General features: G+C 48.6%; 1 protein-coding gene across 3 annotated transcripts; it reads left to right on the plus strand.

Annotated features, from left to right (window-relative positions):
* Nucleotides 1-44: 44 nt before the first annotated feature.
* Nucleotides 45-18,756, plus strand: ADAMTS13 (ADAM metallopeptidase with thrombospondin type 1 motif 13). 3 transcript variants are annotated; one of them, XM_058038450.1, is made up of 29 exons: nt 45-390; nt 673-739; nt 1,524-1,807; nt 1,947-2,088; nt 2,425-2,564; nt 3,125-3,208; nt 3,286-3,410; nt 3,673-3,819; nt 4,160-4,294; nt 4,796-4,946; nt 5,558-5,662; nt 6,084-6,235; nt 6,339-6,402; nt 6,914-7,040; nt 7,355-7,503; nt 8,836-8,956; nt 9,522-9,602; nt 9,864-10,045; nt 10,426-10,561; nt 12,131-12,260; nt 12,941-13,130; nt 13,370-13,487; nt 13,792-13,921; nt 14,757-14,961; nt 15,424-15,721; nt 16,182-16,328; nt 16,784-16,960; nt 17,284-17,468; nt 17,727-18,756. In XM_058038450.1, the coding sequence occupies exons 1-29, from the start codon at nt 325-327 to the stop codon at nt 17,883-17,885; spliced, it is 4,197 nt and encodes a 1,398-aa protein (XP_057894433.1). In that variant the 5' UTR covers nt 45-324; the 3' UTR covers nt 17,886-18,756. The 3 variants fall into 3 exon arrangements, with proteins under 3 accessions (XP_057894433.1, XP_057894435.1, XP_057894434.1); XM_058038452.1 differs by having other exon boundaries at nt 13,373-13,487; XM_058038451.1 differs by having other exon boundaries at nt 2,428-2,564.
* Nucleotides 18,757-19,272: the final 516 nt, after the last annotated feature.

Here is a 19,272-nt window from a genome sequence, read left to right on the forward strand (position 1 = left end):
TCCGGGGCTGGGGGTGGCGGCGTGAGGAATGAACCCTGCTCATAACAGCGGGGTGACCCCCACCCCACACGGGTGTGTCCCCAGGGCCACACGGCCCCCGAGCCGCCCCTCGGCCCGCTGGGGCTGGCGCACAAGCCGGACAGTCCGCGGTCATTGCGCAAGGGCGGCCGCGTTCCCCTCGGGCCAGCTCTAAGCGTGTTTGCTCAGGGGCTGTTTGCTCAAACAAACGCTGCTTCTGCTCTTTCTGCTCTTCCCTTCCGCTCCACGTGAGGCCCCGGGCCGAAAGCTCTCGGTGCTCGGCTGGGAGAGCTCGGTCTGTCCGGCATGGCCGTCAGCTTGGCGCTGCGGACGCTCGCCGTGCTCCCGCTGGGGCTGTGCTGGCTCCCTGAGGTGAGTCTGACCTCGCAACGGCCCTTCCAGGAACGCTGCCCGCCTTCTAAGAAAAGCTAAAAAAAAAAAAAATAAAGAAAAAGAAGAGGAGACGACGCGGTTCTAAGCCAAACTCTGTCCGAGCTCGCTAATCACGAAGATAAAGCTGTTCCCTCCTTTGTGCAGCCCCTGCTCAGCCATGAGGGTTTGGCACCGGGGCTGCTGAGCTGTTTGCTGGCGTTCCTTCCAGCGAAGGGAGAGCTTCGTGTCCATTTGTTTTTGCTCTTCTTCTTCCTCTTGCAGAAATTCTTGGGCGCTCTGGATGCGGGAGATGTTGTGTCTTACTTTGGAAGCAGCTCAGTGGCTGATGGTATGCCGGGCTCAGTGTCCCTCGGTTTAGAGCACATCTGGCCATTGGTTTTACCCTGTGTGGCTGGCAGTGCAGAAAACACTGATTAACAACCCCTGAAATGAGCAGCTTTTGGTGTTTCTGAGTCTCAGTGCAAGTGAAATAATCTGGGTTTCAGTGTGAGTGGATGGAGAGATGTGTCAGAGCTTCAGATCTGCTCAACCTCTTTGCACATTTCTGCTCAGTCCCCATTCTCTGTATCGGTGTTTTTCTTCTGAAAAAAGCTTTAGACTAAGGGTAATCTTAAATACTTGTTAATTGTTATGATTCTCTTTAATAAATGCACAAACAAATTTGAATTTTGGTTCTGGATTGATGGTAGTTCAGAATAAAGATGTTTTGAAGTCTCAAATCCCTGAAGGAAGGGTGTTGTCTCCTTGTGAGTTCACCTAGTGCTCATCCCAGTGTCTTTGCATTATGATAATTCCCACTCAGTAACAGTTAAAATCTGCAGGAACAAAACTGTCTCAGCCTTTTTTAGATGAACTGTTCTCCTTATTGAGAGAGCATAAGCTCCAATAAATTCGGTGCCAGTTTTTGTTGTGTGTTCCCAGTCAGATTATCCTCACTTTGGAATACACAAAAGCACAGAAATTCTCTGGCTGTTGGCACCATGAACCCAAGAGGTCACAGCTGTAATTTTTTGGGTATTTTTCCTGGGGAAATAGACCTTACATTGGGATTTTGTGTATCAACCTTCCTCATAACTGCTCCCCTTGTTCTGCTCTTGTTTCATTTCTTTCAGTACCTGAATTTGTTGTGGCTGAGCCAGCTTGCCCTTGTCAAGAAGAACATTTTGGGCTGAGGCCCTGTCGGGTCCAGCACTGCTCCATCCAGGCCTGGGGGCAGCTCTATGCCTTTGAATTCCTAGAGGACCATGCCCTCCTTTCCTCCTCCTTTGTGAGCAGCCAGGTGGTGAACTCTTCCTTTGTTTTACTGAGGAGATTCCCAGGGAGCTGCTTTGCAGGTGGGAGAGCCCTGCAGCCTCCTGGGGCCAGCAGCAGAGTCACTTTCTGTGAAGGGCAGCTGGTGAGTATGAGCAGGAACAGGGGTGACAGCTTCCTTCACACCAAACATGTGTGAACCACCCACTGAATAAATCTCTGCCATCCTCATGGATAGCAAATATCTTAGGAGTAACTCAGAGGTGGAATTTTATCTGCTTCAGCAAGGAGTGGTCACCGTGGGTGAGGAGAGGATTCACATCAGGCCAGTCAGGAGCAAAGATGTGGCTCTGCTGAAGGACCTCGGCTTCTCCAGCCCCCACATCCTCTTCAAAAGTGCTGCAAGAGAGGCAAAACCAACCAGAGGTAACAGCCCTGCTGGAAAAGCTGTCTCCTGGAGCATTGCTTCCATGAGCTCAGAGGGAAAATGGATGTTTACAAATACAGGAGTAGACCCGACAAGGTTCCTCACCTCACCGAGGTGTGCCTGGTGTGTCTGAGGTGGCTGGTTGTTATTTTGATGGCACAGGTGTGATGCTAAAGCTGCTGGCAGCTGAAAGACACCACCAGAAGTGGGAAAACTGAGCAAACCCCTAGAAAAGTGGACTTGCAGCTGAGTTATTGCAGCCTTGGGGGAGAGGGAGTGGGTCTGTAGGAGCTTTATGGTGCATTTGAACCTCCTGGTGTCTCTCTGCTGTCCAGCAGGGTGGACTCCTCCTCGCCTGCACAAGAGGGCTGAGGCAGCTGTCAAACATCTGGAGCTGATGGTGGTGGCAGGGCCAGATGTTTACTTGTACCACAAAGAGGACACAGAACGTTACATCCTGGCCAACCTGAACATTGTGAGTGCCTCTGTCCCCCAGGGTGGTTGGGGTCACCTGTGCCTGGTACAGAGCTCATGTGCAGGGCATTCCCCTGTGCTTCCCTGGGCATGAAATCCCCCAAATTCCCTTGTACAAGGAGTAAAAGGAAACCTTAGAGGATTTAAAACCCACATAGAAAATGTAGCTGTTAATTTCATTACTAATGTTGCAACACAGGTAAAGAGTTTTCTCACCCTGGGATTGAGCTAAATCCACTGAATCCATTTTATATTTTACACTTCACTTTTATTTCTGTTGCAGAATTTTCATGTCTCTTTTTGCTACTATTAAGAATTTTTCTCAGTGTGTACTGCAGAAAAGTCTTTAGCATTCACTCTACCCTATGAGACTTTTCATGCAGATTCTTCTCTCTGCTTCAGAGTGTCTGACAAATCCAACCACTTCTTATCTCTTGACAGATTTATTCACATTTGTAATGCATATGTTAGTGTTGTCGTGAGTGCAGCCCAGTTTTTGGGAGCAGGGAGTGGGGCTCCCCAAGGCCCCCTGTTTATGGAATCCTTTCTGTCTCTTCTCAGGGAGCAGAGCTGCTCAGAGATGCCTCACTGGGGGCTCATTTCAGAGTTCACCTCATGCAAATGCTGGTTTTGAGGGAGCCAGAGGTAAGGGGAGGGCTGTGTTTGAGGCTTGCCCAAGCTCCAGGCTGTTTGGAATGTGCCAACATGTGCCTTCCCTCCAGGCAGAGGTGAACATCACCACCAACATCACCTCCTCCCTCATCAGCGTCTGCGAGTGGAGCAAGAAGGTGAACCCCCAGAACGACTCTGACCCCCAGCACGCTGACATTGTCCTCTACATCACCAGGTGCTGAGCTCCCTGCCCTGGGAGGGACTGGGAAATTGGGTTAGGTCGTTTTATTCAGTTCTGCTTTCTGAGGATTGTTTGGATTTTTTAATGTGGAATCATCTTAAAATTTGAGCAGTGGGCACTGGTGTCAAAAGAAATGTTAGATGGCTGGCAAAGCTAGACCAGGAAAGCTCAAATAAATTCAACTGAATGTCTAGACCTGGCTTTTTTAGCTGTGGGGGTTCTTTGCTCTTTCCTCTTTATGTCTCCCTTACTTTAGGTTTGACCTGGAGTTGCCTGATGGGAACAAGGAACTTCGTGGGGTGACTCAGTTAGGGGGAGTCTGCTCCTCCTTCTGGAGCTGTGTCATTACCCAGGACACTGGCTTTGACCTTGGAGTCACCATAGCCCATGAGATTGGGCACAGGTCAGTGGGAAACTGCCAGAGCAGCCCAGCAGGTTTTATTCAGGTAAAAACATCCTCCAGTTTAGGAAAGAAGACAAAGCACTTCTTGACATAAAAGGGAATTCCCCATGAATTATTCTAACCCTTTCGATCATCATCATGGATTATTTTGGAGAGAGTACCTTGCATTTATTGCATTCCTGCATGTCCTGTGACAATTAGAAGCTGCAAAGAGCAGAGAAACCCTTTGTGACAACAGGAGAAGGAAGGGCTGCAGAGGGAGCTCAGTGCTTGCTTAGAGAAGGGAGGCTCCAGCCTCTGGGTTTCCTCTTCTCAGGGCTCTGTGCTGCTTCTGTTGCAGCCTTGGCATTGCCCACGATGGAGAGGGGAATCTGTGCAGCAGCAGTGGTTACATCATGGGCTCAGCAGGAAACCACAACAGCATCGATCTCACCTGGTCTCCCTGCAGCCGGGAGCAGTTCCTGGCCCTTGTCAGGTAAGGGAATGGTTGAGTTCTCCCTATGCTGGGAGCTTAGGAGAGAAAAACTCAAAGAATAAAAAAGTTTATTGAAAAATGAGGAGCAGTGAAAAGCTTGGGGTTTGTTTATTTCTTAGCACTTGTTGCTGAGGTTAAACCCAGTTTTTGCTTCATGTCGCTGGAAGTGGCTTTGGTTGGTGCCTGACGTGCCTGGGCTGGGTTGGATTTCTCAGACACTGGCTCAGCCTGCACATTTTATTTACAACATCAGAGCATCCAGGCACTGCAGACTGTGCTGGCTGGGTGCAGGACAGGAATGGGATAAAACTCCAGCAGCAGGGAACTGTGAGCATCTCCAGGCAGCTGCTGCCACTAAATCCATCCCAGCCCACAGCGAGCATGTGTTGTCTGGGAAAGCAGCAGCCAACTCCCAGAGTGAAACTCAGCACAAGTCTGCAAACATGTCCTTGTCCTCACTACCCACAGCTGGGAAAGTGTTATTCCTCATGTTTCTATCAGTACAGGCCAAACAAGCTGCTTGAATGACCTGCCAGCCATGGACGGCAGCATCCCGGGGTGGAAGCCTGGCTTGTACTATGGAGCAGATGAGCAGTGTAAAATCGCCTTTGGGAGTGTGGCCACAGCTTGCACCTTTGCTGACACCAATGTTGTAGGTAGAAAGTTTGTTTGTCTTGCTAAGGGCAGCTGGGAAATGCTCAGGAGCCAAAATTTGGGAGAGCTGGCTGGCAGCATTTTTATTCTGAAGGGATCGAAGGTGCTTTTCTGCACCTTTTCACAGATTTCTTGGCAAAGCTTTCAAAATGTTTCCCTTTTCTTCATCACCTCCTTCCTCCACATACATCTCCTGTAAAGTTTGCTGTTTGGTGCTGTTGTGCACACAGCTGGCAGTGCTGGGTGCACCCACTCAGGGTCCTGCCTTGGGGAATTTCTGTTCATTGGATTCCTCCAGCTTCCCTGCCACGGCCCAAATCCCTTTGTCTGGGAAGCACAGCGTGTTTAATAGCTGCCATCTGGACATGTTTTGTTAATGAGGAAACACTAAGGTGGGTGAAACTTTAATTGCTTCAGTTGATCATCTTCCAGCATTACAGCTGGTGATCACTACAGTGAGGATCTTTTGACTTGCCCACAGCAGGAAAAATGAAGGAACTTGCATTGTTGAGTGTCTGGGAGAAAACCTGGGACATGCCCTCTCTAGACTTTTAGGACTGTGTTGTTGAGCCTGGCTCTCTGAACTCCCTGATTTTCTTGTCACACCAGGACATCTGTAAAGTTCTCTCATGCCATGTACATCCAGCAGACAAATCCAGCTGTACTCGGCTTCTGGTGCCCCTCCTGGATGGGACTGAATGTGGGATCAACAAGGTAAGGAGCCTCCCACCAGGACTGGGTGTGGAGGCTGTGGGGCTCAGACAGCAAAGCCCTGTCAGTGTCTGGAAGGTACCTGCCACTCACTGCCCCTTGGCCAGGGAGCTGACACCAGTCCTAAACTGGTACCATTATGTCCTGATTTTGGTCTTTCCACCTTGTCTTTATCTCTGGAGTTCCTTTGCAGTTCTATAGACTGATATCTGAGCAGTCCTTCTACTGCTGTGCTCTTTGCTTTGACCCCAGCCTGATGTTAGGCCCTAATTAGGAAGGGGACTCTTCAGCCTCTTGTCAGAAGGTGCCTCATTAACCTTGGCACTCTGTTACTGGCCTGCCAAAGACAGGGAGTTGTGCCAACCTTTTAGATCCCAGCCCTGCCGTGTTCCCTGCTGCCAGTTGTGTGTGTTCTTGCTCCTAGTGGTGCTCCAAGGGTCAGTGCAGCTCTCTGGAGGAACTGAACCCCATGGCTGTGGTCCATGGGCACTGGTCTGCCTGGAGCCCCGTGTCCCCCTGCTCCCGCAGCTGCGGCGGGGGGGTGGTGCTGAGGCAGCGCTTCTGTAACAACCCCAGGTGAGATGTGGGCACCTGCCTGTGCTCAGGGCCTCGGGGATGAGTCTTCCTCTTTGCTTTCCTCTTCCTTGCTGCCTCTGTTGAGCAATTCTGTCATTTCCAGGCCTGCTTTTGGGGGGCAGCAGTGCCACGGTGCCAGCGTGCAAGCAGAGATGTGCAATACACAGGTAATGGAGCTCAGCAGCATCTGAACTTCTGTCTCACTGTGGAACCCTTTGAGGGATGGGTGTTTTGTGACTGTCCTTCCCACAGCTGACTGCTCTGGTAAAGATCTGGTGTACAGGCTCCATCTGTCTGACAGCAGGAGAGGTATTTGTGCCATGGAAGGCAGCAGGATTATTTAATAGCATTGTTCACATGTAATGAAGCATTTTCTCTATGCCCCATAGCAGGACAGATGCTGAGAAAATGGTGACTCACAATGATGGTTTTCTTCAGATAGGCTTTCTTGTATTGTTCCTGTTTTCCTTATCTATTTATTTTTATAAATTGCAAAGATATCAGCTTCCAAGCACAATTCTCTGCATATCCTGCAGCCTTCCTTTAAAGTGGTTTTCTTTCTTTGCAGTTGTTTGGGTGTTTCAATCACCAGGCACTGCATTTTGCCTTCAGCTAGAGGGTTAAATGTCAGTGCTCAGTCACTTCCTTTCCTTACACAATTATCTCTCTGGGATCCAGGCCTGTCTGATCACCCAGCAGGACTTCATGGCTGAACAATGTGCAGCAACAAATTTAAAGCCACTGTACCTTGATGTAGAAACACCATCCTTTTATACCTGGACCTCTGCTGTTGGCTTTGCCAAGGGTAAGGAATGTCCAGAACCTCAGTTTGTGCTCATGGACTTCTGAACTTTGCAATGAAAAGTTTCACTGAGAGTTTTAGTTTTCACATGAAACTTGGGTGCTTTCTGAGAGATCATAGAATCCCAGAATGGTGTGGGTTGGGAGGGACCTTAGAACCTTCCACTCTCCCAGGTTGCTCCAAACCCCATCCAACCTGGGCTTGGACACTTCCAGGGATGGGAGTCCACAACCTCTCTGGGTTTTTTCCCATTGCTTGATGAGCAGCCCCGTGACTTCCTGAAAGAGTAACTCCTTCCTTGTGCCTGCCTGCTCCAGGAGACCTGCTCTGCAAGCACATGTGCAGGGCTGTGGGCAAGGAGTTCATGGTGAGCCGCGGGGACAATTTCCTGGATGGAACCAGGTGTGAGCAGGATGACACAGAGCACCACGGGGATCTCCATCTGTGTGTCATGGGGAGATGCAGAGTAAGTGACTGGGGAGTCCAGGTGAGCCCCTTGCAGGTGACCTGCACCACGGGAACCAGGGGAAATCATGCTAGGAAAAACCACAGTGTCCCAAACAACAGAGTGAGCTCTTCTCAGAGGCGAGTTTTGTTCTTGGTGTGTTGGATGGAGTCCAAAAGATCTCCTGTTCTGTCTGTGCATCCAATGCCCTCTAGATAAGACATTCAGCTAATTATGCAGTAAACACACAGGGCTATTCATCCCTAATCCAAGAAGCAATTGGTTTATGTGTTGGTGGAGGAGACATCATTAGCTGCTCAGCTTGCCTGCTGTAATTAGCCCCATAAAACGCTGACTGTATTGGAGGGAAGTTCCATTATTTGAATCACTGAGTCAGTGGCAAGATAGGAAGCAAAGCCTGGGCATCACAGATCAACAGATTGATTTTTGGAGTATTGCTGATCAGAACTGCAGTCTGATTTCTGGAGTTTTTCCCTGGGTTGGACCTGAGGAAGGCATTCTTTCCTGATGACCTTGGATCCAACTCCCCCGCGCTGTCTGCATTTTAGGAACTGCTCACTGCTGACCCGGCTGGATGTTTTCTGTTGTTTCTTTACATTCCCAGAATACTCCTTGTAAATTTTATGGTTTTCTCATTATCACCATGTTTTGTGAAGTGTTTCCCCCCATGAACAGCAGAGGGTGTAGGCACAACCTGTTCTGATTTTGGCTCTTTCATTGGCAGCAGTGATAAATATGCATGTTATGGCAGCTTCCAAAGCCTGGGATCAGTGGCTGCAGCATAAATTCAGCAGTTGCACATGTTTTGCTGTTAAGCCTGCTGAGATCCTCCTGTAGCTTTGTGTAAATTAGTCTTGTTCATGGGAATGGGGATAGAATCTCTCTTCTGAGTTCCATGGCACTGAAGTGATGTGAGCTAGGTTTGGCTGTGGAGTCTGGGGAGCTAAAGATTCCTTTAGACCCTGCCATTCATGTTTACTGTCCTCTTGGGCTTTTGTTTTTCCCTCCCTTCCTCTCTCCTCCAGAAAGAGTTCATAGAAGAGAGCACAGAGTTTTGGGTTTAAGTCACAGGAGAGATTTTTTGGGCTGCTTCTTATGGGAAAGAAAATGTCACAGTTTCTGAGAGTTGTGCTCTCAGCTAAGACCTCCCAGTCCCTGGCTTTGCCCATGCTGCTCAGTGGCATCTCTAGGTTCAAACACATCTTTTCATTTATTGTGTTCCTAAATGCAGATTCCAGATGGAAAGGGCAGTTTCAGGAGCTCAGGAATGTTGCTTTTGCTCACTTGTTTTCTCAGAGCAGGCCAGGCTGACAGACTCTCCCCTCTGCTCAGGCATTTGGGTGTGATGGCCGGATGGGCTCCAGGAAGGCCATGGATCCCTGCAAGGTCTGTGGGGGTGACAACTCCACCTGCACCCAAGTGAGTGGAGCCTACACAGAAGGGAAAGCTAAAGGTGTGTAGTCCTCCCCCTCAGTGCAGTCAGTGTCCCAGATCTTCTCCCTTCTGCTTCTTCTTGGTTTTATTTTATGGAGGGTATGGAGATGGATTTTGGGAGGTGGGCAGAATGCCTTTTTTTGTCATAATTCTCTGGATGTGGGTCAGAAATGTAACTGTTTGGGAAGTCCCATAAATTGTTGGGAGCTGGGGTGATATCAGGTCACAGAATCATAAATATCCCAAGGGATCCACAAGGATCATTGGGTCCAGCTCCTGGCCCTGTTCACCAATCCCACCATGTCCTGAGAGTGTTGTCCATGCTTCCTGATTTGTTAAATTTGGGAGCTGGTCTGACTCTTTCAGTCTCGTGTAGAGATCTTAGCAGAGAACCTAAAAAGAACCAAAGAAATGTGAGAAGAGGACACAGGATGCAGCTCAGCTGTGTTTGCTGTGTCACCATCTCTGTGTTCAGGGCAAGGAGCAGGGCCAGGGTGAATTTAGCAGAGCTGCAAGCCCCATCCTTTCCCACAGAGCTTCAGTGATGGAAGGTGACCACATCTTTCTCCTTTCCACCCTTCCAGAGTATGTGACATTTCTGTCCCTGCCCTACAACACCACCTCAGTCCACGTCACCAACAGGAAGCCTCTCTTCACACACCTGGGTGAGTGGAATGAAAAGGAGAGGAGGGGATACAGGCACGGCTGAAAGGAGCTGGTGCAAACAAAGAAATGGAATTTTTGGTGCTGCATTTTGCTTGTGGGATGCTCTCCAGTGGGAAGCTGTAGGAGCCACGCTCCATGGGATGCCAAACTTGGATCAAACTGGTTCCTACCAAGTGGGCAGCCAGCACCAGGGGACCCTGGTGACCACATCATGTCTCATAACCTCACTCTTAACCTCACTGCTCCTCTGGCTTCTGCAGCTGTGAAGGTTAAAGGAGAGTACGTGGTGGCTGGAAAAGGAAAAATCTCACTGAATGTCACCTACCCATCAGTGCTGGAGGACAAGCAGATCAAATACCAAGTGTTTCTCACCCAGGACAACCTGCCAAGCCTGGAGGAAATCCATGTGGATGGGCCAACACAGGAAGAAATTGAAATACAGGTGAATTAAAGCAGCAGAGTTGGAAGGGGCCCAGTCAGAAGTGGCCTGGTGTGGGTGGCTTTGCTGCCCACAGAATCCAGGTGTGGCAGATTCAGTGTCCAAGGCCAGGGGAGATGGTGCTCACTGAAGAGTGATGGGATTGCTGCTCTTGGGAATGGCTGGGGGTTGGCACTGGGGGTGATTGTGTGGGGAAAAGCACACTGAGTTAAACCTTCTGCTTGGCTTATTCACTTTCAGTGCCCAGAATTCACAGGGTGGGACTGAGGCACTGCAGTGAGGCTCAGGACTGGGTGGAAAGAAGGGAGACTGGCTTCTCCTTCCTCCATCCTAAGAAATAAATCCAAGTTTTCTTCTGCACTGACCAGTTTTTCCTTCCCCAGGTCTACAGGAGGTACACAAAAGAATATGGCAATGCCACCAACCCTGACATCACCTTCAGCTACTTTGTCCCCAAGGAGAGTCTGAGCTATCTGTGGGTTCCTCAGCAGGGCCCATGTTCAGTGACCTGTGGGGAAGGTGAGGCAGCAGGACTCAGTCCTGACTTTTTATGGAGACTTCTTCTTTGGTCTGAACTGAATTTCAAAGCAGATTGCTGGAAATGATTGCTAGTGTTTAACTGAACCAAAGAAAAAAGTGCTGGAGCTTTTGAATTAAATTAACTAATCAGCAAATGAGCTGAATCATCAAAATGATACTGAAAATGTTTGATCACAAAGAGGATTTTTAAATAGGTCTGAACTGAACCCTTGGTTTTAAGACTAAATAATTTTCTCAGATTTTTCAAAGTTACTGAAGACTGTAATTTGAAGTTGGCTAAACATCAGAAGTCTGAGACCAAAGGGGTATCTGGTGTCTCACTAAAGCCTCAGAGCTAATTATGAAACTTCCTTCTTTGAATTCTATTCCTGTGCCATGGCTAATCCTTTCTGTCTCCCTGAAGGAATCATAATGCAGATTGTAACAGCTCACTCTGATAGATGGCCTGACATCCTGTTTACCAGATAATTCAGATGACACTGTCAGGCCTCTCAAGACTTCTGTGACAAGGATTTAGCAAATGCATTAATGAATATTTATGGAAGTCAATCTACACAACTAGTTATGCCTGGAGAGCTTTTCTCCAGCAAATCCCCCAGGTGAAGTGATTGCTGAAACCCTGAAGTAAAGAGCTCGAAATGCTCCAGAGCCTCCAGCTAATGCAGCCACAAACAGAAAAAAGAATGAGAAACTTGGGACTTAAAATAAGAGGAAGTTGGGAATCTGGGCTGAAATTGCACCTTGAGAGCTGAAAGTGATGCACAGGCCCTCCTCAGCAATGGTCATTATTTGAAAACAAGGAGGGTAGAGCAAAGATAAGGCTGCTGATGGATTCTGGGCATTTAGTGCTCAGGGTCATGTTGCTTGAGATTCAGGAATGCCTGGCTCTCCTTGTAGCCCATTCACTGAAAGGAGACTCCTTTTAGCTTTGCTTGTAATTTCTTTGAGTTTGACTTTTCATCTGCTTTGCTTTTTATGTTCATTATTGTTAAAAATCTTCTCTAGAGCTGTAGCCTATGAATATTTCATTCCTTGCCTGCTGCAGGCACTGGAAATCTCCAGTTTCTGTCCCAGTGCCTCTGGTTTGGCTGCTGCTGATGCATTTGGGGAGGTTGGTGCTGTTTGAGCACAAGGGCTGTGTGATGATATTACCTGGTCACTTCTACACAATGGCATTTCAAACCAGCTCCCTCCTAGAGCTTATTTTGCTGTCCCTCATCAGTCAGATCATTAGAAATAAATTATTCCAAATTATGATTGATATCTTTGTTCTTTCAAGCAGCCAGTTTAGAGCAACCTTTCCATTTTGGCAGTGGGTTATCAATCAAACTTCTCCCTGCTGGGGTGCTCACCCTGCCAAATCACTTTAAAACTCTTGAGGGAGGTTATATCACAAAGGAGTTTGTGTGTTTTAAGGAAGTCTGAATTCCCACACAGCCCATTTTCTTACCCAGGTGATCAAGTAAAGCAAAATCACTGCATCTTCCTTCCATAACAGAGGGGAGCTGCTCACTCATAACTTTAATTCCTTTTTCTTTTGTGTCCCAGGGGTGCAGCCAGTGGCTCATGTGTGCTTTGATCAGACCAAGAATGAAGTGACAGAGGATCAGAAGTGTCAGGAGCTGCCACAGCCCCTCCCAGAGCACAAGCCCTGTGCCATGGAGCCGTGCCTCTACAGGTTGGTGATCCTGGGAGGAATTCCTCAATTCTTGCTTTGCTCTGCCACTTAACCCAGGCTCTGTATTTGTGTTGTCAAGGCCAACAAAAACCAAACCAAACCAAAACAACAACAACAACAAACCACAACAAAACAAACAAAAAAAAAAAAGATAAGAAGGAAGTTGTTTTTTCCTAATTATAATGGGGTAGCAGATCCCAAACCATGTTCTGTCTTTCCTGGTCCTGTGACATAATTGAGATGTCAGCTGAAGGAATGGGAAATAGTTCTTCAATATTTTACAGTAATTTGCTAAATGAAGATATTTAAGGGATTTAAGGGTATATCCAGAAGAAATGCCTCTCACATCCTTTCCAAGATAGTGCCAACAAAGAGGGTTGACCCTTGTGTTGATTATTTGGGAAGGAGGAGCAAGGGCCAAGCCTGCCCAGACATTGCCCTCAGAGACCTTTTGGTGTTCAATAAAAAGTGATAGTGATTGCACTGTGAACTCTAGTCTATAGCTTAGGTGCTTTTAGTCCTTGAAAGGACTTAAACTGTCCTTTCAGTCACATCCAGACAAGGCTTTGGAAACAGAGAAGCTGAATACTCTGCCTGCCCCATTTCTGTAAGCAGTGGCCTGAGTAATGAACCCCCCTGATGCAGATGGGAGATGGGGTGATGCAGCTGCCTCCATTTAGGTGGAAGATGTCTCAGAGAGATGAATGCTCTGCTGTGTGTGGGACTGGAGTTGCCCAGCAGAACCTGACCTGTGTGCAGTTCCATGATGGCCTGGAGACTGTGGTGGATGACAGCCTGTGCCCAGCAGAGGACAAACCCCTCTCCCTTGTGCCATGTGTGGTCAATGTCTGCCCTTTGGGCTGGGACAAAGTGAGTTTGCTGGTTTGGCTTTGCAGGAACCTCACTGGGAGCTTTGCACTTTTAATCCACCAGTTAAGAACCACCAGCTTACTCCTGGAGCCTGGAGGGTGGTTTACACCACTGCTGTGCCCAGTTAAAAGCTCATCCTGTCACTTTAGACAGCTCCATCCCCCTTTAATTGTGCTGCTGGATCCCTCAGTTCATCATGGTGGTTTGTTTAGGGCAGCTGTTTTTTGCTCTGTTCTGAGGAGGAAGATGCACACTTACTTCAGCCTCTGGAGCCACCTGGGCATGTCCAGCTGGAAAATCAGACTGTGTATGTCTGGAGCCCTGTAGCTGGGGAGTGTTCTGTCTCCTGTGGTAGAGGTGAGGCCTTTCTGTGCTGCAGGGAAATGTTGCTTGGCTGTAGGTGTGAGTTCTGTGCCTGGGAACCTCAGGGCCCTGCTGGTCTTTCCCCCTCTACAGTTCCAAGAGTAGCTGTGATCACAGATTTTTTGGAACAGAATAATTGGAGGGTGGTCTGGCTGTGTTTCAGAGCTGGGGGATGAGTGCAGTGAGAGTGCCATGCCTTGGGCAGAGTTTGCTTGTTTTGTACACACAGATGTGACACTTCTGACTTATTTTCAACCCTTGCATCCAAACCACACAGTCAGATTGCTTCCCTTCCTAGGTAAGACTCAGCTGCATTATGTTTGTGTGGCTTTTGACACCAAAGAAGAAACCCAGGAGGAAAACTGTCAGCCAGTGCCAAAGCCAGAGAGCAGGGTGGAAGTCTGTGAGCTCAACCCCTGCCCACCAAGGTAAAGCAGTTACCAGGTGACAATGAGACAGTGAGGGGCCCTTCCTTTCTCTCTCTGTCTGCAGGGACATGGTAAAGGAAGGGTTCAGGCTGCTCTTCCCTTCTTTGGAAGCACAGCCAGCTGCAAAAGCTGTAGCACTGCTCCATAGTCAGCAAACTCAGAGTCTTTCCTGGGCCTGGTACATCTCAGACAGAAATCAGTGCAGTTCTCAGAGGAAAACTGAAAACCTCTCAATCCCTTATTACTCTGGGGAAGCAGGAACAAATCTACAGCTGCAAAAGGTGGTGACACATTTGCCAGCTGTGCACTTTCCACAGAACATCAAGGAAAGTAGCAAGAATTAAATTCTCTCAGAATCTGGAACAGCTGCTCTGAAAACTGAAGGAAATGCATTGCGCTTTCCTTAGGATTTGTGGTGAGCTTGCCCTGCCCTGTTTGCTGTGGGACTGGAAAGCTACTGGAACTTTTGTTACAGGATGCCACTCCCAGGGCCTCTGGGTCTGATCCTGATCTGCGAGTTCAGTGGTGTGTGTGTTTTGGAGGGAGATAAGATTGTTTCTGCAGTTAAGCCTGTGTGTGTCACTCTGGGGAGGGCAGTGATGGATGCAGAGTAAGATTCAGTGTGCATTTGAAATCTGTGGGCTCCTGGCAAAATGGGAATGCCCTCTGTATCCAACTCCAAACCTGCTCCAGGCTGCATTCCAAGCACCACAGACCATGTGAGGCAGAGGATGAAGAAGGAGGAAGGGTGAGGGAGCTGCAGTGCCTTTTCTGCAGTGAGAGACAGGGTGGGGATTCATCCCTAACTCACTTTTTGTCCTCCCTGCCCTGTCAGGTGGAAGGTAACCCCAGCTGGGCCCTGCTCCTCCAGCTGTGGGCTGGGCTTGGCAGTGCAGCTGGTCACCTGTGTGCAGACCCTGCATGGCCAGGAGGTGTTGCAGGAGGAACATTTGTGCCCTGTGGCAGAGAAGCCCCTCACCAGTGTCCCCTGTGTCATCCGCACGTGCTCTTACGAGTGGAGCTTCAGCGAGTGGTCAGAGGTACCTGCTCCCCTTCAGATGCAGAAATTTTCCACCTCTTCCCTTCCCTGGAGGCTGCAGGGGAGAAATAACAACTTTTGCCTTGTCTGTTGGCTTCCCACAGAAATGCTAAACTGTTTCCAGGGGTGTTTTCCATCCTTTCCACTGCCCTGTGTTTAGCAGCCGTAGGTTTGCTTCCCACCTTCCTCAGCTCAAGTTTTGGCTGCAGCCTAGAAATGGTTTTGGCATGTTTTCTCCTGGAATGCAGATATTTTGGGATTTTTTAGGAAGTGGTTCTGCAATTTAAATATATAGTTTGGAAGGTCCCCTGGAAGGGGGGGCATCTTAATAGCTGATGGAACAAGAGCACTGGTAAAAGAGCATCAGTGAACCCCCCCAGATCATGTATGAGCTTATCAATGCATTTATTTCCAAAGACCACCTGGAATGCAGAGATAAAAATCTGGGTTTGTTCTTCTGCAGTGCTCAACATCCTGTGGGAATGGCATTCAGACCAGGCAGGATTTCTGCCTCAGCTCTCTGACCCACAAGCCGGTGAACCCCCTTTTCTGCCGGCACTTCCCCAAGGCCATCGTGGTGCGTGGCTGCTCTGCAGGACCCTGTCCTGAGCAGGGGGGGACCCAGTCCCCTGGGGCACAGCTGCATTCAGTGACACCAGCCACACACCTGCCAACAGCTGCAGCTGCCCCAGAGCACAGACACACGGACCTGGGTGTGCCTCTGTCTGCTGGGCCCCGGGAGCAGACAAAGCCCAGTGGAGGTGAGGAGGACACGGCCAAAAGGAGCTTCTTGTGTGCAGCTGGGCTGTGGGGATCTTGCTGCCAGACAGGGACAGGAGCATGGGAGGGAATGCATCTGGCTGGGAGGGAAACCCTGCTGTTCCAGCACGTCCATGTTACCTGAGCTAGGAACAGTGACTCGCTTCCCTGTGCTTCCCAAAACTCTTCTGGCTTGGGAGCCTGTGGGACTGCAGCTCAAGGCTTCAGGGAGTGTTTAAACAGCATTCTCAGGCACATGGTGTGATTCCTGGGGCTGTCCTGTGCAGGGCCAGGAGTTGGATTTTGATGATCCTTTTGTGGGTCCCTTCCAATTCTGTGACTCTGTGACTCTTCCTGTGCTTTACCCAGAATATGTGAACTTACCTGTTCATTGTGCCACAAAGGGAGATATTTTCCTGCAGTTCCTTCTGGGTGTGTTTCTCACCTGTCTCTGCTGTCCAGGTGTTTGTGGAAACCTGTTTCTCAATGCCACTGGCATCATCAACATGACAGGCGTGGAGAGCAGGGACTGCACGGTGACCATCGGGCGTCCCCTTAGGGAGGAGATCTCAGTGACCATCTTGGAGAGCTCCCTCAACTGCACTGCAGGTACTGCCTGCAGCTCTGGGCTCCAGCCTGGCCCTTTGGCAAGGCTGCATCTCAAGCTGCACTTTTCTGCTGCCTTGAGAAGCTCTGGCTGCCTCAGAGCCTCTGTAATCTCTGAAACCATTTTACTGAGTTTTTCTGTTCCACCAAGTTGGTGCTGGATGGAACAAAGTGAAGATGCTGCTTGTCCTCCCCTCAAACAGTGGTTTCTTACCTGCTTTGTTGGTAAACATGAGATGGAAGGAGCTTATGGGGTTAAAAGATCTGCTTGTTTTGGCCTGTTATAAAACTAATGTACCCTCTAGCTGGAATCAGCAGTTAGATTAGTTAACTCATGACAGATTTTGATAAGATAGAAACAAGATGCAGAAATTACTTGATTCCAGACCTGTCTAAGAGAGACTTTGGCTTTTACTTGAAAGAAAAGTGTTTCTAGGCCCTGTGCTCATCCGTTCCAGGTGAGATCCTGCTGTTTTCTGGGCGAATGATGTGGCGGACAGGCTGCAGGAAGCTCCCTCTGTCACTGATAAATTCCAGAACCAACACACTGATTGTGAAACAGCGAGTTGTGCTGCCAGGAAACGGGGTCATTCTGCAGTACAACAGCAGAACTGCAACCAAAAAATATTACCAAGGTACAGTACTGAAAGCTTTGCTCTTGCTTTAGATTAAGGCCCACAGAGTTCCATGAATGGTGGTTGCTAATGGAAATCTATGGAAATCTTGCTTCATTTTAGCAGCTAACAATGCTCTTCTTGAGGAGTGTTGGATTCAGTTTTAATTGTGGACTCCCCCTTTGTTTTAAAGCAAATCCCCCACAGGTATTTGCTGATGCTTGAAGGTCCTCAGCTGAAAATCCCTAAAGAAACTGTTCTGCCTGTGTTTAATTTAAGATTTCTTCCTTGGAGATGCCGGATACTTCTCTAAGCCATTTTCTCTTGTCCCTTTGCCCTGCCAGACTGTGACCAGCAGCTGTTTGGCCCCCAGGGTGAAATAGTGAATCCTGTGCAGGTTCCTGCTGAGGGGCAGGGCGTGGTGTGCCGGACGTTCATCACGGTGGCGCCGCGGCAGCGCATCTCCATCCGCGCCCTCAACGCTGACCTGGGCACTGAGGGCAACCACACTCACTTCAACTACATCCTGGTGAGGAGGCAGGAACCCCAGGGGGATGATTAGGGTGGGAACAAACCCATCTCCATCACAGATTTCCACCCAGATGCACAAATCAGAGCCTCAGATCTCTGTTGTGTTCCCATCTCTGATGGCAATGAAAATTTCTCATCTCTACTGTATTTCTTCTAACCTTTGTAGCACAGCTTTTCCCTGAGTGACCAATCTGCAAGTCTCCAGTATTTTTGTGTAGCCTGCTGAGATAAAATGGTTTGGTTTTTCTTGCTGCAGGTCCGAGATGTCAGCACCATGAGGACCGTGGTGTTCCATGGGAAGCAGCAGTTCCTCTGGCAGTCAACAGGAAGCCAAGCTGAAATTGAATTCCATGAGAATGTGAAGGATCACAGAACCCATTTCTGGGCTGAATATCATGCTATTGAGCCTAAATAAAAGGACTGCCTTGAGAAAAGCCCAGTTGGTCACTGCTGCCTGCTCACAGCACACATTTAATCTTCTTGCTTCCTCATCTATTGAGTAAGAGCAATGTCTGCTGACTCCTTTGGGATCTCAGTCTTGATAAAGATCATACAAAACACATGTAACCCCCAAATATTTAGCAAATCTTCCTCATATGGATTTTCTGTCTGATTTGGTTGGCATTAATGCACTTCACATGTCTGCAGGAGGTGACTTGAGCACTGGAGTGTGGCAGGGTCCTGCCTCTGTAACGTGGTGGGACCTTTTAGGAGAGTCATTTGATTTCTTGGTGTTCCAGTATAAACCTCTGTACAGCACAAGGAATGTTTTAGCCATTAAATTCACTCCCTTGCAGTGTAAATGCCCCTCAAAACTGAGGCACAGTGAAGTTCTGGAATGGAATAGAGAAGGCAGAGATGTGTATGAGGATAAACTGCCAGCACAAGGAGATGTGTGGGGTGGGCAGTGCCACCCTAGGACAGGTCACTCAAAGCTTGAATGTTTTCTGAAATTGGCTGAACTGAGGCACTGCTGGGCAAGCCCTGGTGCCAGCTGGCTTTATGTGGGAGGAATAAGTGACATCCTGAGTCCCTCCCCAGCCACCCTTTCTGTGGTTCTGCTGTTGGATATCTGACAGTGATACCACCTCTTCTTTTCTGTGAGAAAATAAAAGAATTAATGCCAGGTTTGATGCCAAGTCTGACTTATTCAGATAAGAAGAGTATCTGTGCTATCAATCTGTATGTTCATTTGACAAGAACTGTGGTTGAGGCTGCATGGACAAGCTGTGGCAGGAAGAGGGATTTTAGAGCAGTGGCAAATACACAAGTTTCATTTAAATGAATTTTTTAGGTTATTTCTTTTTTTTAGTATCTTGAACATTGGGCTGTGCTTTGGTCCAAATCTGTCATCCTCCTCAAAATCACAATATACTGCCTAAAGTGTCTTTTCTGCACCTGGAGCCTGGCTGGACACATCTGCACTTGCTCTTCATGCTGGATGCAATAAATGGTTCTGCCTGGGCAGTTTTAACCCTGCTTCTGCTTTCTCTCAGTTGGATTCTCTGACATCATTCTACAACCACAAATACTCTCCTTAATTAATAGCTGTTTTTTTGCTGGTTAAACCTGGAGTTTTTTGCTTGCCAGCCTCCAGATTTATGTTCCATTCCTGGAGGAGCCAGAAAATAGATTCCTGAAGTGAGATCCTCGAGGAGCTGGATACATCAGCTATCCCTCTGCAGTGCGTGGGTGATGCAGGCCCTGGGCCTTCATTTCCTGTCTGACAGGAGATGGTAGTGAAAAGACATCCTTTCCTTAATCCCTTTTTTGTAACCTTTTAGCAGATGGGATCTGTCTTC

The sequence above is a fragment of the Melospiza georgiana genome, chromosome 20, assembly GCF_028018845.1.
Source record: "Melospiza georgiana isolate bMelGeo1 chromosome 20, bMelGeo1.pri, whole genome shotgun sequence".
Taxonomy (NCBI): Eukaryota; Metazoa; Chordata; class Aves; order Passeriformes; family Passerellidae; genus Melospiza; species Melospiza georgiana.

What these genes read in the sequence shown, in the direction of transcription:
- ADAMTS13 (XM_058038450.1), top strand. Translation starts at nt 325, where the DNA reads ATGGCCGTCAGCTTGGCGCTGCGGACGCTCGCCGTGCTCCCGCTGGGG. An exon ending in CGCTTCTGTAACAACCCCAG is followed by an intron (nt 6,236 to 6,338) that starts GTGAGATGTGGG and finishes TGTCATTTCCAG; the next exon opens with GCCTGCTTTTGGGGGGCAGC. An exon ending in TTCTGTCTCCTGTGGTAGAG is followed by an intron (nt 13,488 to 13,791) that starts GTGAGGCCTTTC and finishes TTCCCTTCCTAG; the next exon opens with GTAAGACTCAGCTGCATTAT.